The 18,391-nt window shown below is 32.1% G+C and overlaps 1 protein-coding gene across 2 annotated transcripts; it reads right to left on the bottom strand.

Moving 5' to 3' along the window:
• Positions 1–1,066: 1,066 nt before the first annotated feature.
• LOC147406599 (uncharacterized) lies at positions 1,067–2,763 on the bottom strand. 2 transcript variants are annotated; one of them, XM_086434719.1, is made up of 2 exons: positions 2,447–2,762; positions 1,067–2,413 (listed from the first exon to the last, which is right to left on the bottom strand). In XM_086434719.1, the coding sequence occupies exons 1-2, from the start codon at positions 2,562–2,564 to the stop codon at positions 1,338–1,340; spliced, it is 1,194 nt and encodes a 397-aa protein (XP_086290845.1). In that variant the 5' UTR covers positions 2,565–2,762; the 3' UTR covers positions 1,067–1,337. The 2 variants fall into 2 exon arrangements, with proteins under 2 accessions (XP_086290845.1, XP_086290844.1); XM_086434718.1 differs by having other exon boundaries at positions 1,067–2,763.
• Positions 2,764–18,391: the final 15,628 nt, after the last annotated feature.

Raw genomic sequence — 18,391 nt, forward strand, 5'->3', positions numbered from 1 at the left:
GAGAGAGAGAGAGAGAGAGAGAATTAATCATTAATTAACTAGCATTAGATTAATATTAGATTAGATCTGGAATTCTGGATATTTGTTTGCACTTGTTAAATAAATTTTTAATCAGTCACTCAATACATGCTTGAATTGATAAGATTCCAAAACAATTATTTGTTTTAATGCCTCATATGGATTTCTTACACATACAAAATATTTTTGTTAAGGCCATGTTCTCACCAACTGATTGAACTTGCCCTAAAGTCTGTATGATTACGAATCAAAAAATGGGCGGGAAAATGATTTTTTTTCTAGTGGATTTAATTTTTTTTCACATAATTTATTTTACCATGATCATCTTCCCATGGAATTCGAATTTCATTCAAGGTCATTTGATTGTAGGGGAACAAAATTCAATAGATTATGAATTTCTTAGAAAAATGAATTCCACCGCTTAACTGCACTTAGTAAAGCATAAAAAAGTAATCGTTTTTAATCTAGTGTGATAGCTCGTTGAGTCAACTTCAAATCCGGCCAAGTCGACTTGACTAGATTGGATTGCAAAGTGACTTGGTCTCACAATTCTTGAAACCAATTCGCCTTTTATATCGAAAATGCAACTAGTTAAGTCAGAAACTCTATCAAGTTATTCGGTTATACATAATATTTTTGTAGAGAACGAAAACATAGATAGATGCATTCATTTGAAAATATTGATTTATTTTTATAATATATATTTATGAATTTGTTATATTTCATGTAATGTAAATATAATAGTAAGATGGGCTATTTCTATTCCTATAAGATATTATATAGAACTGTCAATTTTTAATTATTATTATTTTTTTCTTTTCTACATAAAAAATAAAAAAATAAAAGCCCCTTTTCTTAAGTTGAGTCCAGAGAGAACAACATTTGTAGTAGGAAAAATTATTTTCCCCGCCCGATGGGATGGGGAACATGAACAAACACCAATAATAATATTTTTCTAAGAAAATTCATTTTCCCATCCAGTTTCATGTAAAATAAAACAGACCCTTAGTAAACTAATTTTAACAAAATTATCACTGAAAGGTAAGTCTTGACACAAACACAAGGATCCAATAATTTTATTTCAACGAACATAATTGAGTATCCCAGTCAACACAGCTGGAATAATACGTCATGACAATGCATTTACACATGAAAAAAATGAAGTGGAAACAAACCACACTACACCCATGTTGAAGATAACATAAAGAAAAAACAATAACGAATCTCACAATGTTGGTTCAAGAAAACAAAGTCCAACTGTGTAAAAGAGAGAATCAAACATATAGCTTTTCAAGGGAGCTCCAAATAACCTGTAATTATTAGGACTTTTGATCAAGAAGATGATGTCTTGAACCAAAAGATGGTACCCTTGCATCAATTGAAGAAGAACCATTAATATTCCCACCCCTATAACCATACAGTCTTCCACCATCACCACCAACACCATCTTCACCAACCATTTCATTGTTACTGAATCCTTGTTGAACATGGACATCTTCATTAAGTGAGAGAAACACTGTTTGTATACTATGAGGACCAGGTGCAATGGATTCATGGACCCTCACATGTTCCTCTGCATGAGGATGAGGTGCATATACAGGTGCTTCAGGCTTCTTCTTCTTCTTCTTAATGAAACAAAACAGTGCAACTGCAAGTAAACCTAGGAGGAAAGCACCACCTAATGAGACACACAAGGCTATGACTGTTGTATGATTGTTTCCTCCTCCTCCTGAGGGTGGTGAGAATGGTGGTGGTGATGAAACAATTTGAGGATATGGAGGTGTAGCTGAGTAAGTTGGTGGTGTTGTTGGATAGATTGGTGGAGATAATGGACTAATGGGTTTTGGTGGTGGTGCAGATTTAGGTGGTGTATTTGGACCATATGAAGATGGAGGTGTGGCTGGGTAAGTAGGTGGTGTCGGCCCATACGTCGGTGGTGTCGGACCCGAATGAGGAGGATGAGGTGTTACAGATGGAGATGGGGGTGGGACTGAGTGAGATGGTGGGTGGGGGTATTCAGGTGGGGGTGCACCATGAGATGGTTTTGGTGGGTGGGGGTATTCTGGTGGAGGTGCACCATGAGATGGTTTTGGTGGGTGAGTGTATTCTGGTGGAGGTGCACCATGAGATGGTTTTGGTGGGTGGGAGTATTCTGGTGGAGGTGCACCATGAGATGGTTTTGGTGGGTGGTGGTGATGTTCTGGTGGTGGTGCACCATGAGATGGTTTTGGTGGGTGGGGGTATTCCGGTGGAGGTGCACCGTGAGATGGTTTTGGTGGGTGGTGGTGGTGGTGATGATGTTCTGGTGGTGGTGCACCATGAGGTGGTGTTGGAGGACATGAAGGTTTAGGGGGAGGAGGGGGTGGTGGGCATTCTGGTTTGGGTGGTGGAGGGGGTGGTGGGCATTCTGGTTTGGGCGGTGGAGGAGATGGTGGTGGTGGTGGTGGTGGACATTCTGGCTTAGGGGGAGGAGGAGGAGATGGTGGTGGTGGGGATGGAGGTGGTGGAGAATAGTAAGGGTATCCATATCTTTTGTAAGGAGCCATGTTGTGTTGAATGTGAAGGATGGATGGATATTGGCTTTTGTGTTTAGTAGAAGAGATGTTGGTGAATATATGGAGGGGGTGGAGTTTGTCTATTTGTAGTACTAATTAAGTACCAAAGTTAACAACTAATAGGGAATTTTTAATACAAAGCTGTATAGGTATGTAGGTAATTTATGACTTGGTCTCTCATGTGCAAGGTTTTGAAGGGTTATCATTGCTTGGATAGAAAGCTTTCCCCTTGTTAGGAAATTTAATGGAAAGATGGCCCCAAAGTACTTGAATTAAGTTTCTAGTCTTTCTCAATCAAACATGTAGCAGGTGAAAAAAACATGTCAATGGAGGAGCTGTCAGTATGGACCAACGTTTTCAAATTTGAAAGCTCTACTCTATTCCTTCAAGTTGAGTTAACTCAAATGAGTCAAATATATATATATATATATTAATATTTTAATATTTAAAATTATATTCCTTTTCTATTTGTTTTATGAAACAGTATAAGTTTCTAATATAGCTCATCGAGTTTTTTATATAACTAGGATCAAGTGGCTGTATTGAGCTTGATTAAGTAAAGAGTCAACCCAGAATTCAAACGAGTCGAGTAAACTCGACTACTTGCAAGTGGCTCTCCAAGCGGATTTCTAAAGTTCAAAAGTGGCCCAAATTCAGTGTTTTAAAGTGCCTTTTTTTTTTTTTTTTTTTGGGACCATTGCCTAATTTGATTTTGATTGTAAAAAAGCATATGTGATAAATGGGAGATAGCTGCCAAGAATTTATAAACTAACTTCTCATTGTTGACTTTTCTTTAGACATTAAGGTTTAGTAACATTTCCACATCTTAATCAATTATTTTTCCATTACAGTGAACCTGCTAACATTTCACCTCTTGATCATACTTTTAAAACTTGTCGGGTCAATTCAAAACACTGTCAAATCATTTAAAAATACATTAAGTCGGGCCAAAAATTTGATGGAGTTATTTGATTATTCATAATTTTTTTTTATATAAGAACAAATCATAAATATTTGTATTTATTTTAAATACTAAATTTTTAGAAACAATTATAGAATTAATATATTTATTTGATTCATCCAAATCAACTCGTGAATTATCAAGTTGACAACTCGGTGGACATTGGAGTCAGTCGAAGTCGAGGTTTAAAACTCCTAATTAGATAAGATATCCACCTTGAATTTGCAGTTTGAAAAGTCAACATTTATTTCAATCACGTTTAGAAAATATTTCTTCTTTTAATATATATTTTAATTATATTTCTCTGGTGGGAAAATTTTATATTCTATTACAAGTGGAATATTTTTTTCTGTTTAATAATGGCAGCTATAATAACGTTGTTATGCCACACACTATTAAGTTGCATTACTTAATACCGCCAATGTCGGCCGCCCAGTTATAATTTTGGTTTCATTTTATGGTTTCAAATTGTGTATTTTTTTTTCTTTTTAAGTTGAAATACTTTATTATTTATATCATATTATAATTTACTTTAAAAATTAAAAAATTAAAAAATTAAAGTACAATTATAGTTCCCACTACAACTGTGATAGCTCAATAGCTGTCAAGCTCTACTATCTACTGAAATAATTTAGAGTTGGTCTACTTGCACACATGGATATGGCTCATTGCACCCACTTAAGTGACTTTTGTTAAAAAGAAATCAAATTATCATTTTACCCTTGATTTTTTATAGTTGTACACACTATCACCTATTGAATAAAAAATCCAAAACCAACTTCTTCTTCCTTCATTTCTCCTCATCCTCCTCCTCTTCTTCTTCTTATCATTTATATTATTATTAGTCATCTCCTTTTGAGTTTTGTAAGAGATTGAAGAGATTGAATCAATGGAGATTAGGTTTTAAATTTTTTTTTCAAGTTATCTTATTTTTTTTATTTATTATTATTATTATTGTAAATAATCATTAAAGAATATTAAAAAAATCACTATTAAAACCTCAAATGACGATTTTGAATCGAAGAACTCGAAGATATTTTAATAATTTTATTTGGTAAATTCAGATCGAATTTATTTTAGCAAATTCGGTAGTATCTACAAAATATTATTAAACAGATTCGATAAATACCTATTGAACAAAACTTTCTACCGACCATTGTAAAATTGATTCAGTAAGTACCTACCGATTAGAACTTTCTCATTTAAATTGTTTCAATTCGATTGAAAATATTAGGATAAGAAAAAAAACGTAAGATCAAAATTTAAAATCCTCATTGAAATCTTTCAAGATGCAAAGAAGAAAAAAAATAAATGAAAGAGAGACAGACAAAGAGACAAAGAGAGAAAAGAAGAGATGAAGAAATGGTTTGGTGCATTTAGGTGTGTGCAGTATGCAATAGAGATTATAAGGTGTGTGCAAAGGGATATTTTAAAGTTAAGGTGGGTATAACAAGCAAGTGGGTGAAATGAGTCATTTTAGTGTGTGCAAATAGACCCACCCAACAATTTATGAGATTGTCACATTTTCTGTGAGGGTATCTGAAATTTTGAGAAAATGATTATATTATAAAATAAATTTTCTTAGAAAATTGAGTAGGTTTAGAAAATGGCAAAATAATAATAATAATAATAATAATAATTTTTGAGAGGTTGAGAGTAATTGTGAGAGAATAACATTACGATTTTTTAGTTTCAAGGAGAAAATCATTTTTATGAGGATTTGGTTGTAAAATACTTTTTAAACAAGATAATATAATAAAATTCACGATCATACACTCAAAAATCATATTGTATGAATAACGATCAACTTGAAGAGTTACATTATTTCATTACTATCAATATGAAGATCATGTTAAGGGGGTAGAAGAGGAAAAAAAATAAAATTAAAGGAGTATTATAGCAAAAGGGGGAGAAGATGAAAGGTATTCTTGTAAAAAGAGGATAGAGAAGGAAAGTTAATAATGTTGAAGCAATATTCTTAAAAATGGAGAAAAATAAAATTGACATTTGTGGCAAAATTAAATCTTATCCCTTTTTATGAGAGAGGATAAAAAGAGGCGATAACCATCCTATTTTACTATATAGATGATCTTAGTGTCAACTCAATCAAATGATGAAGTCTTTACACACACCAAGGCATTCATGTGCCATTTTGGGTCCCCCACACACCTTAGTTTATCACCATACGCATACACTCACAATGTCAAAAGACTACAATCTTGTCGTAAGATCTAACAAGTAGTAAATAAAAAATATTTCTCAAGCCCTTCACGATTGATCCATACACTACGTATAAAAATGAAGTGTACCTTATAAGCATACTATGCACGTGGGCACGTGAACAAGAATGCGAAGACTTTAATTTCTAACTATCTAACCACATAGTTTCATTTCTCCTAAAATCAGTAAAAAAAAATGAGAGTGAATAACAAGATAAAAGCTTGGAAACACTTCTCTTATTATTAAATAATATAAAACTAAATTCATTTCAAATAAAAGATAAGATACTTAAAAGAGAGCTTTCATTGTCACACCAACTTTTACTAATGCCACTCCAAGATGAATTATTAAAGCTTTTGTGACTACAGATGAATTGGGGAGGTGTTAGCAAAAGTTGGTGCGGCAATAGAATTTCTTTGATTAAAATAAAGGACGAAATTGATTTTTTTTTCCATAATAACTTTGATTAAAAACTAGAGGGTTTAAACTTTAAGGAAAAGGGACCCAATAAGGATAATAACATTTATTGAAATTATTCATATGAGTAAAATAAAATAATAATTTTACCCTCAATTTTGCAAATCTCAATAAATAAAATCATGATTGTGCTCCTGATTTATTTTATAATTAATTCTCAACAATTATATAGATTCATGCTTCTTTCTTTTTTTCTTTTTTCTTTTCTTTTGCGAATCTTTCTTAGTCAATGACTTGTATTTCAAGTCCTAATGTTTTGACTCGTAAATCCTAACAGAAACCCATGAGAAAAAAAAAATTAAGATAATTATCTAGAGCCGCCTTACTCACCTACCACCAAAATGAGAAAGAGAGAGAGATTCCTCAAGGAAATAAAGTTTAAAAAATAAGACAAAAACTAGTTGTACACAACATTATTGCCTGCCCTTGTCCCCATCAACTTAAACTAATATTATCGATATTACGTTATTGGACACACAATCCTTCATCTTATCTTGATAAAATAACTCAAAAATTTATTGACGTGGCATGTGCAAGAATCGTAAATTTTTTCTCGATACACAATTGCACATTTTTTATAGAAATATGCAATTATATATCCCAAGAAATTTACGATTTTTGCACATGTCATGCCAGTGAATTTTTGAGTTAGATTGTCAGAGTTGAATTAGAAAATCATTACACTATTTTTAAACACCTCTAATTTATATATTTCTTCAATTTGACGTTTTGATGAAAATTATTGATTCTCTTTGAGTTTATATATTGATGACATACCCCTTGACTTAAGTCTTTCATAAAATATACATCGGAAATGACATAAATGCCTTCATCTTAACCTCTTACTAAAATAGTTGAAGATTGTTAATTTGAAAGAAGAGAGTTGGATAGCGAAAGTTGACAATCAATCAATCAATCACAAAATCATTATATTATCATATATCATCACGTGGTTGTAACGTTCACCTTCAAAAAGTTGTGACTCTTTAATTCTTCGCTTAAGCCTTAGGTGAGAGTTGTAGCTTTCTATTAAGTTAAAGTTGGATAACTCACCCTAAAATCAAAAATAAGAAAACAAATGATGGTCATGAAAATAAATAAAAATTCAAACCACTTCTACAAACATCTTTTATCACCCAAAAAATAAATAGAGAATTTACATTAGTGGCACTTGGATCTGCACTACTCGATCTTGGTTGGTCATAAAACCTCTAGGAGGATCTACATTATCCAATTCAAGCACAATTTAAATTGATAAAGTTCTAGAATTAAAGATTTTTGTTACAATAGGGTGAATTCTCACTAGTAATCATAAGCATGACTTGTAATCAATTCTCACTATCAACATTGAGAAGTGCAACTCTCGAGAGAGTAAACACGAGAAGGGCATTTCCATCATTTTGGTTGGTCATAAAACAAAGATTGAAGTCAAGAGATCTTGAATATTTAAAAAAAAAAAAAATGGTATTTTAGTGAAACACTAACCAAGATTCGTGACCCTATAAAATAACATTTTCCCTTTATATATTTTAATTTAATAAGATAAATAAAAGTCCACGAAACCTATCTATAGGTGCACATGTTCTGAGAGCAATGATATCTTAATGGACCCACTTGTTAATTGTTATATTATTATCCTTTTGAGGTTGTTGATCCGTGCACGCATTCACTGTTAGACTAGACTAACAATTAGTGTGTCATGGATCAGTCTTCCAATTGACACTCTCATTGGGTCCGGACCTGATCCAATAATATTATTTGGATCGGTTTTTTATTAGGTCTTTTTGTCATATCCAAAAATCCAACTCAAAATTCAATATCATCGGAATGGATAATGGGTCTGACCCATTTAATTGGCAATCCAAATTGCAATTGCAATGATATTTTAATAGAGCTACTATTGTCACCTAAACTTGTACTTATTACCCCTTAAATTATTTATCACACCCCAATTTAAGATTAAAATACACTTCTTCAAACATTACAAAGGTTTTGGCTCAAATTATAATCTCAACAATACAAAATTGACAAAGATTAAAATACACCAACTTTTACTTATTCACCGCCATTCACTTATTTTCTTTATTTTTAATTAGGGTTTAATAAGTAAACTTCTTTGAGATGCCAATAGCAGTTCTCTATTCTAAAGGGCAATTTAGACAATTACCCTGCAAAATTGATGATATTAGGTTTACCCTTGCAAATTGAAGTCAACTTTCCTATTTGGTGATGAATTTATGCTGAAATTATGAATTTTTTTATGAAAAATACTAAACATTAAAATTGACATCAATTCTCACATTGCTGACGTGGATGTATGTACGAATGGAACCATAAATGCTTTTTATTGAGATACAAGTGAAAAGCATCTATGGCTATGTGTGCACCTCCACATCAGCAATGTGAGAATCGATGTCACCACTCTCTTCTTATTTTCAAAATACCCTTCAAAACTTAAATTAATGAATAAGAATTTGAATAATATCAAATTTTCACCATTAATTCATAAAGAAAGGGCCTTGACTTTTAGACAAGAGGTAAACCTGATCTAATATCACCAATTTAGTATGGGATCCACTAAATTACTCTATTTTAAAAGCCATAGATCATTTACTTAATTAATTAATTAAAATATCTGAAATGTTCAAATGTCAATTAATTCTTAATTCAAATCAAATGTTGATGTTGTTCAACTTGGTAAAAAAAAATTTAAATGATGTTGAGTAATATGAGTATGGTTGGATTGTCTGACATGAGCTCCATATTTGCATTCCCACTTGAGGGATTATTATGGATATCAGGTTACAAAATCCAGCCCATTAGTAAAGTATTTGTATCTTGGAGGTCATAGTCACAAATTCTAATCCATTTAGTGTACTTGAATTTAAAAACTCAGGACCAAAGTTTATACCATTATTTTAAGTCAAATTATCATATAATTAGTTATGTTAGATTGGATTGATCTTCAATGATGATTATTATCATTTTGATACCATGATTGTTATTCCCCAATATCCTTCCAAACTTCTCAAGATCCAAATCTTGATTTATGAATTGTCATACTTGACGACCTATGGTTTAAATTTCAATAGCCTATCATCTTATGATATTTTTTTTCAAACATTTTGGTAAAGTGGTGCCTAAAATTTTCTCCTTTATCAATTATTTTTACCACAAGTCCAAATCAAACAATTGACAATGCTAAATTTGAAGAATAGTTCCAATAATTACTTCAAAAGAGATAAATGTGTGTGTGCGCAACGTTCTGAAGCCGAGATTGGGAGCCAAAGTTTTAACTATATAGCTAAAAGATTTGGAATGGGCTGATTTTTTATGAAGATAATCTCTATGGTGAGAATATCGCCCTAACAAAAAATCAGTTCATTCTAAAACTTCAAACTCATCAAAAGTGGTTTACAAATTACCGATCCACGATTGTTCAACTTGTAAATTGGTTAGAAGTTTTAGAATGAGTTGATTTTCTGAAACTTCTATGCCCCTTGAATTTTACTATTTCTCTTTTTTAACCTATTATTTTTTAACTTTATCCCTTAACCTCAAAGATTTTTAAAATACCACTCCAACTTTATTATTTTTTAGTTTTTACCCTCTTAACACCAATGAAGATGTCCAAACTCTAGTGTCAAATAAAAAAAATAATTGTACGATACAATTACTACAATTTTGTAGGAGACAAACATCTCATCATTGCTACAATGATATGAGAATCAACTGTTACGTCCCAAGCTCACAATAATACAATATTACATGTTTTTGGTCGAAGCCCGTATGACTTTAAAATGGATTGTATTATTTAGGATCTGATTTATCCCTATAGACCAGGGATCTGAACCCTCTCATGTTTGATGTGGGATTAAGTTTCACACTCCTCCCTGTTATTCTACCTCACAACATGACGGCTCCACTTCAACCATGCAGTCTCCACAGTTCTTTCCACATCCAACCAATGACGTATCGATGAGGTCGTCCTCGGTTCTGATATCATTTGTAACGTCCTAAATTCACAATAATACAATATTGTCCGCTTTACACCAAAGTCTGTACGGTTTTAAAACGCATTTTACAATGTAGAGTCTGATTTGTCTTTATAAACCAAGATCTGAACATTTTCATATCTAATGTGGGATTAAGTTTCATACTTATCCCAACCATTCCACCCCACAATATGATGGATCCACTTCGACCATGCGGTCTCCGCAGTCCTTTTCATGTACAGCCAATGATGCATCAACGAGGCCGGGACAACCTTCCCACCAAACAGGAAGAATCGCCATCGACTTTGATACCATTTGTTATGTCCCAAGTCCACTATAATACAATATTGTTTGCTTTAAACCGAAGCCCACACGACTTTAAAATATATTGTACTATATAGGATCCGATTTATCCTTATAGAGCAGGATTTGAACGTTTTCATATCCGATGTAGGACTAACTTTCACACTCTTCCCTGTCATTCCACCGCGCAACATTGACGGTACCAATTCGACTATGTGATCTCTGTAGCCCTTTCCATGCCTAGCCAATGGCTCATCGACAAGGTCGTGACAACAACATCCATTGAGCTACAATTTTGTGAGGTCGACTTTATTGCATTTATTCTTTATCCCTTTAACTTTACTATATTTTTTCTTTTATCTCTTTAACCTATTTAATTATTTAACATCCCATCGAACTAGTATATATAATAAAACATAACAATGAACTTCATTTTATTATAAATTTGTGGGGTATAAAGATGGAGATAAAGGAATGAGGTCTACAATAGGACTACAACTCAGTCGGATTGAGGATTAGCCCGTGCCAACCCAAACTTGGCAAACACCAACCCGCGCCCTTGCCCAACCCGACCCTACCCAAGTCGAGTTGGTTTGGTAATTCCGATTAATATATTCATCATTAATACTAGGTAATTTAGTACTAGTAAGGGTTCATATAAAGATAAGTGGTGTGTAAAAGAACTTAAAATTTATAATTTTTTTCCTTAAAAATATGTTTCAAAAGTTTATATACATAAAATTATAAGCTAATTTAAAGAAAAAAATAATAAGATTAACTAAAGTAATCATTTTTATTAATAATCATAATTTTCAAGAAAAAAATATATTTCAAGTTGTAATATAATCATTGTATGATAATATAGAATTACATTTAAAACAAAGCATTAATAACAAAGATGATTATTTATCTAATGAAAATAATCACATATTAATTTGAATATATAGATAAACAAAAGCATACATATTGAAATATGATTTTATGAGTGTGAAAGAAACTAAGGTAAGAATTTTTTTGTAAATTATAATCATATAAGTTCAAGTTCGGGCAAATCGGGTTGGTCGATAACTATGCCCTTGCCAAACCCAATTTGAGTCGGGCATTTTTTTTGTTGGTCGAACCCAAGCTAACTATGCCTAGACATGAATCAAGGTCGGGTTCAATCCATCAAGTTTGGGTTTTGCCTGCTCAAGTTGCAACCTTAGCCTATATATTCCACTTTATTGCATTTCCTCTTCTCCCCTCTTTTTCAATGATACCATCTAATTTTATTATATTTATCTCTTTTAACCCCAAAGTGCTAGATAAAATGTCATGTCCATCAAATCTATGAACATCCAACGATGGGGATCGTTTAAGACCACAGATCATGTGAATGTACTTAAAAACTTTTTCAAAATTATAAACACCCCTTATTTTAAACAACCCCAAACCAAACCCCCTCACCTCAATTTCTTCTCCAACCCTAACCTCTTCCTTTTCTGTGATTTATGTTCTCCACTTACCACCGTCTTCATCTCAGGCAACAACGCTCAAACGACGACGAAGGTTCAAGTGACCATACACCCCCACATCACAACTCGTCTTCACTCATTCAATTTTTGTTTAATTATATTCATATTTCATATCGATGATGAACCACTCAACGACTGCAAAAGTTGTAAATTGATTGAGATTAGGATCCTTATAGCCTCATCTGTAAGCTGCTCATTTATTTGTATTCTCCTCTTATTGTTTCTTTCTTCTTATTAATAAAATTTCACTTTTATCTATAAAAATAAAACATAAAAAAAAAAAAAATGCACCCACCAATTCAAGATTTCTACAAATTACACTGCATTTGTAATTATTATTTTTTTGTAAGTAATTATTCTTACAAACACTTAAGAATTAACAAATAAATGAATCAAGAGCCAACATGAAATATTAGATGTTGAACATGTCAGCATGATTCAAACCCGAGAAAAGAAAATTTACAAGAGATCGAGAAGTTCCAAGTTGTTCCTAATTTAGCATTTATGTAGTAAACTCCATAAAAGAATTTCCATTAATCAAAATCTTACAAAGTATTAAATATCCAACCAATAAAGACCTAATGTGGGTGTATTGGTTTCTACAACACCCAATGAACCCAAGTAACAATAGATTACGGGTTTCATTTTCATCTCTTTAAATACTTGCACAGAAAAATAATACAAATAACATCGTCATAAATGCCTAATCACATAAACAAAATTGTGACCCATTCCTTGGTTGTGTTGAACTTCGTCGTTGCATTCACCTAAGTCACGATTGTCACTTGAGATGAATTTTATGAGTAGAGAAGGAGAGTGTTAGGGTTAGAGAATGCAGAGGAGGATAGTGAAGACGAGCTGTGATGTGAGGGTTTATGGTCATCATAACCTTTGTCGTCGCCTAAAATGAAGACAATGGTGCATGGAGAGCAAAAATTGCAAGAAGGGAAAGGTTAGGATTAGAGAATATAGTGAAGAAGTTTGATTTGGGGTTGTTTAAACACAGGGAGGTGTTTTTAATTTTGAAAAAAATTGAATACAATCCCATGGTCTTAAACAATCTCTTTGATTGGATCTTCACAGATCCAACGGACAAAACATTTTGTCCAACACTTTGGCAATCCAACCAAACTTATATATATATATATGAGGAATGCTAACATCCAATACCTCATGAGGATGTTAGCATACTCTGCCACATCTTTTTTCAATAATACATTATTATCCATTTTGTCTTTTAGAGAAAAAGACAAAGGTATATTAATCTTTTACCTAATAAATGCATTTATTATACATTCAATAAAAATATTTATTATGTTGCTCAAAGCATTTACTATAAAGAATGTAATTAAAATGCCTTTAGTATTTATTATGTAAAAGACTAACATACTCTTGTCTTTTTCACTAAAAAAACAAAATGGGTAAAGGCATTATTAGAAAAAGAATGTGACGGAAAATGTTAAAATTCCCATGAGATATTGGACATTAGTATTCCCCTATATATATTATGGAGATTATATTGGAATCCAAAATTTATCTTATATGAGTTAAAAGTTTCGGTGTGGTAAGGAAATCTTCCTCGCGAAAAATCAGCACATTCTGAAACTTCTAACTTCATCAAAAGTGACTTACAAATTAAAGATAAAAATCAACGGTCAACAATTCTTTAACTTTGTATACTACTTTTGGTGGGGTTAAAAGTTTCAGATTTGACTAATTTTTTGTGAGAATGATCTCCTCACTATAGAGATCATCATCACAAAACATCAGCTAATTCGAAACTTTTAACCCATATAAGATAAATTTTGACTTTCAATGTGGTCTCCCTAGTGTGGGCTGCCAAACATGTCCCTATATATATCCACCTTATTAAGTCTTATTTACATATATGATTTTGATCGACTGAGTTGACTCAAAAATTGGTAGATTCAAATTGAAAGAAATTAAATGAATTGCATTTGAAATTATTTTTTCTGAAAATAGAGAACAAATGATCATTGGGCTTTACACATGGAACTCGTAGAACATAATGACCTCATAATACCTACTTATGATGTGATGTAGATAAAGAGCAAACACCAAAGAGAAGTATCGAGTAGCAGTATACCTACTCCATATTATATTTGTGGGTACAAGACAAACTTTAGGTACTCCCAAAATATCATGTGCTAATATGGTAGTAACTACTATTAATTTATCAAATAGGAGGATATATTTGTCTACATGGACAGCTTAATCAGTGGACACTGTTCTTAGCTTTTTTTCAAAAGAGATTTTGGATCTATATGACTTTAGATAAAATTTGATAGTGAGATGATCTTTTAAAGGTTTAAAATATCATTTTGAGGTTTTTTCTTTTTTAATGACAAGGTTTCTGACTTGTTGGACTGATTAGTAGGGGCGAGGCAACTGGTCTCTTAAAACACCATATCTCGTCCAAATCCTCCGATTAACTGTAATACCTCATAAATCACATATATATATATATATTAGGTAAGTAGGGAAAAATTATTGTGTGGTAATATTTTGATTAGAAGAAAAATAAAGACGATTGAGACTGACATATTTTAAGATAATCCTAAACATTATGTGTTCCAGAGTCAATTTCATTTTGATCTCAGCTAAAATCAAAATGTTTCGTCAAAATAGAAAGAAACTTTGAACCATGAAATGTTTCTTACACGAAGAGAGGAGTGAAGAAGAATAACTCACAAACTTTATCTATGTGGATAGAAAAAGAACAAAAACTGATAAATCAGGTTTCACGGCTGAACAATAAATGTGAGGGAAGACACTAAGCCAAGATCTCATGTGCATCAAATATATTTTATTATAGAAGAAGAATCAATATTCATTTTAAGGACTTTGACTTCTATGGCGGCAATTTTTTTTTCTTTTTCTTTTTAATGGTTCGGTTTCTCATTTAAAATGCACAATAATTACAGTAAGCCTTCCAAATTGACAATTGACAATTGACCAAGAGCACCAAGTGTGATCCACTGATTTCAAGTGGGGCTGTCAAATGGATCGGATTAATAACTTAATTAGATCCGCTATCAGATCTATTACATTAAGTTTTAGATCCAAACCGTTCTGATCCCATAATGGTACTATTTAACAATCATAATACCCCAATAAATTTTCCATTAGTTTTAGAGTCGTGCTGGGGTGACACAAAAGGGAGAGACACAGGTGACCATGATGTGGTATCGTGCACATTACCGTAGATGCTATTCTGCGAGATAGTAAAAAACATCTACAATTATGTGCGCGCCATCACATCATTTTTTGTCACTCTTGCGTCTCTCCAATTGTATCATTCCAGCGTTTTTCTTATTCTTATATTAAAAAAAACTACCTTGCAAGTGTTACCTTCACATATGTGACATAGGTGGTACGTGTCAGGATGTCTAAATCTAAGACAACACAAGCTCTGGAAAAACTCCATATTTTGACATAAAGATTGACAAATATTAATTTGTAGTACGACAATTCTTCAGATGTATACCACATAATTTAAGGTATTAGGTACATGTTCCCTATTTTTAATACTAATTTTAATATTTTTTTAAATGGGAAAACAAGTTCATAGAAATATGGAAAAATTACTTAAAGGACCCTTGTGAAGGGAGAAATAGTCACTAAGTTTTGACTGATTCCTTAATAGTCTATTTAGCAAAATTTTCTTTTCTTAATAGTTCATGGACCTCATCTCTCACATTTCTCATGATTGAATGCATTAAACATTCAAACTCATCATTTTCATCCAAAAAATTTTAATTTTTGACATCTCAATCGAGTTTCAGAGATTCCATTTCGTCGAAAAGGATTTAACAAGAAAGAAAAAGTCATTTTCAAGGGGTTTTTCAAACATTTTAAACATATATATATTTCACTTTTTTTTCTTAATTTTTGGATGAAATTTGATCAAGAATGATTCTTTTGGGTTGAAATCATCTAAACAAATCGTTATATCAAGTGTTTAGTCGATCTTTCCATGTATTTTAGTCGAAAAAAACTTGAAATTTGAAAATGGGGGGATTTTACCAATGTCAAGTTCACCATTTTTTATTTAAAAAATAATGAACTCAACAATAATAAAAAGTGAACTCGACAATAAATAATAGTGAGTTCGACAGTAAAAATTGTAAATGCGACAGTAAATAAAAAGCATCGAGTTCAACAATAAATAAAAGTGGTGAACTGGACAATAAATATTGGTGAGTTTGACCGTAAAAATTGTGAACTCGACAGTAAATAAAAAGGGTTGAGTTCAACAATAAATAAAAGTGGTGAACTAGGCAGTAAATAAAAAAACGATGAGTTCCTCGATAATGAGTAGGGTGCACATTAGATCAAGCCAAACTGAACCAAGGCATGTGAAATTGGTTTGGTTCGATTTTTTAGATCGTTGGTTCAGCTATAAATTACAATTTTGAAAATTGATTGATTCAATTCGGTTCTCAATTCAAGAAATCCTAGAACAGAACCAAATTCATTATATATATATATATATATTGCCAATGTCATTATCTTTGTTGCGCCTTTTGATTGAAATCATTGATGGTCATAAGTTTTTTAGTCATAAAATTTGATAATTGGTGTCTTGATATCTATGTTTAGGAGATCCAAGAATCAATCCGAGCCAAACTGAATTAAGATTGGCTTGAGTTGGTTTGGTTCTAGAGGGTAGTCAGTTCAGTTCCGATTCCAAATTTGTAGAACTGATCAAGTTCGATTCGATTCCAATTTTACCCCCAACTTGAACCAAACCGAACCATGTGCACCTCTAATAATGAAGGACCATTTAGAAAAGAAAAGTTCACTAAATGTCGTGCCAAGCTATCGCCAAAATTTTAGGGACTATTTAGAAAGAAGTCCCTTCGCAAGGGTCCCTTAAGTAATTTTGTCTAGAAATATTGCATTGTGCCCTAGATAGCAATTTGTCATTTTATTTGCAATTTTGTTTTTTTGTTTTTTCAATAAATCCGAATATTTGAATGATTTAAAAAATTCGTGTATTTTAACGAGAAAGTGAATTATTTTTTAGAAAATGAATATTCTATCTCTCCATCGTCTCCACTCTCCAACAACCCATTCAAGCACCTCTCTCTCTCTCTCTCTTTGGTAAATCAATTAAAAGAAACCAAAAATCAAACTTGAAAGCAATGAAGAAGTAGATAGGAAATCAACTCAATCTTTGTAATTTCATTAAAAAGAACTAAAATCAAATCAATCTATGCAATTCTTTAGAATTTTTCATTAATTCACCTTTTATATTTTTCTTCTCTTAACAACAAACATACACCCTTTTTTCTCACTCATTCATTCGAGCTCAAAGAATGTTCATATATTTTGTTAGAATTTTTTTTAGTTTATTGTGTCATGTATTTTTTCAATGTTGCTTGAGATCTAAGTTCTATTTTTTTTTCAATTAAATTTAGTTGTTTCTGTTTGTTCAAGTCTTTCAAGGAATTATATGATCAAGAATTTTACTAGAATATTATAAATCTTTTATTAGATATTTAATTGGATAATTAAATCATCCTAATTATTTGCTCAATGCCTATGTGGAGGAGGAATTAATTATTTTTTGGATTCTAATGTATTATATGTGGGTCCCGATCGGCACCCAACCATTTACCCAACAATTTGCCCAACATGTTTTGTCCTACATGGGTTAAAAGTTTTGGAATAGGCTGATTTTTGGTGAGAATGATCTCTACACTGAGGAGATCATCCTCACCAAAAATCAACCCATTCCAAAACTTTTAACCCCATCACAAATGGTTACAAAAAATGGACGGTCCACGATTTTTCTACTTGTAAACATGGGGTTAGAAGTTTTGGAATGGGCTGATTTTTGATGAGGATGATCTTCTAACCGTAGAGACCATCCTCATCAAAAATCAGTCCATTCCAAAACTTCTAACCCATATAGGACAAAACATGTTGGGCAAATTGTTGGGTGCTGAACATTTCCCATTATATGTAGACATGTGCTCTAAATTTTAGAGTTACACCTGACATAATTGAAAATTTCTTTAACTTGAAAAATCATAAGCTTATTATAATTATATTACTATACGGTCAGTCTAACGAATTATTTGTTTCCGAATTTTTTATGAGACATAAAACACGTATAAAATTATGTCACATATTTCCCATTTAACGAATGTTTGACCTAAATTTGTACTAGAGTTTTGCACCCAATATCAAACAAAACTTGAATTTTTTACGTATCAAATTTTTGCCGTATTCCTAATTGCTAAGAAGGGTCGTACCATAAACTGTGTATTGGGTTGACACGCAAATAACTTCAACAATAGAAGTGCAAGGTTACACAGC

This window comes from Akebia trifoliata, chromosome 3 (genome assembly GCF_017979445.1).
Source record: "Akebia trifoliata isolate Shusen 1 chromosome 3, ASM1797944v1, whole genome shotgun sequence".
NCBI classification, from domain to species: Eukaryota; Viridiplantae; Streptophyta; class Magnoliopsida; order Ranunculales; family Lardizabalaceae; genus Akebia; species Akebia trifoliata.

What these genes read in the sequence shown, in the direction of transcription:
- LOC147406599 (XM_086434718.1), bottom strand. Translation starts at nt 2,564, where the DNA reads ATGGCTCCTTACAAAAGATATGGATACCCTTACTATTCTCCACCACCT.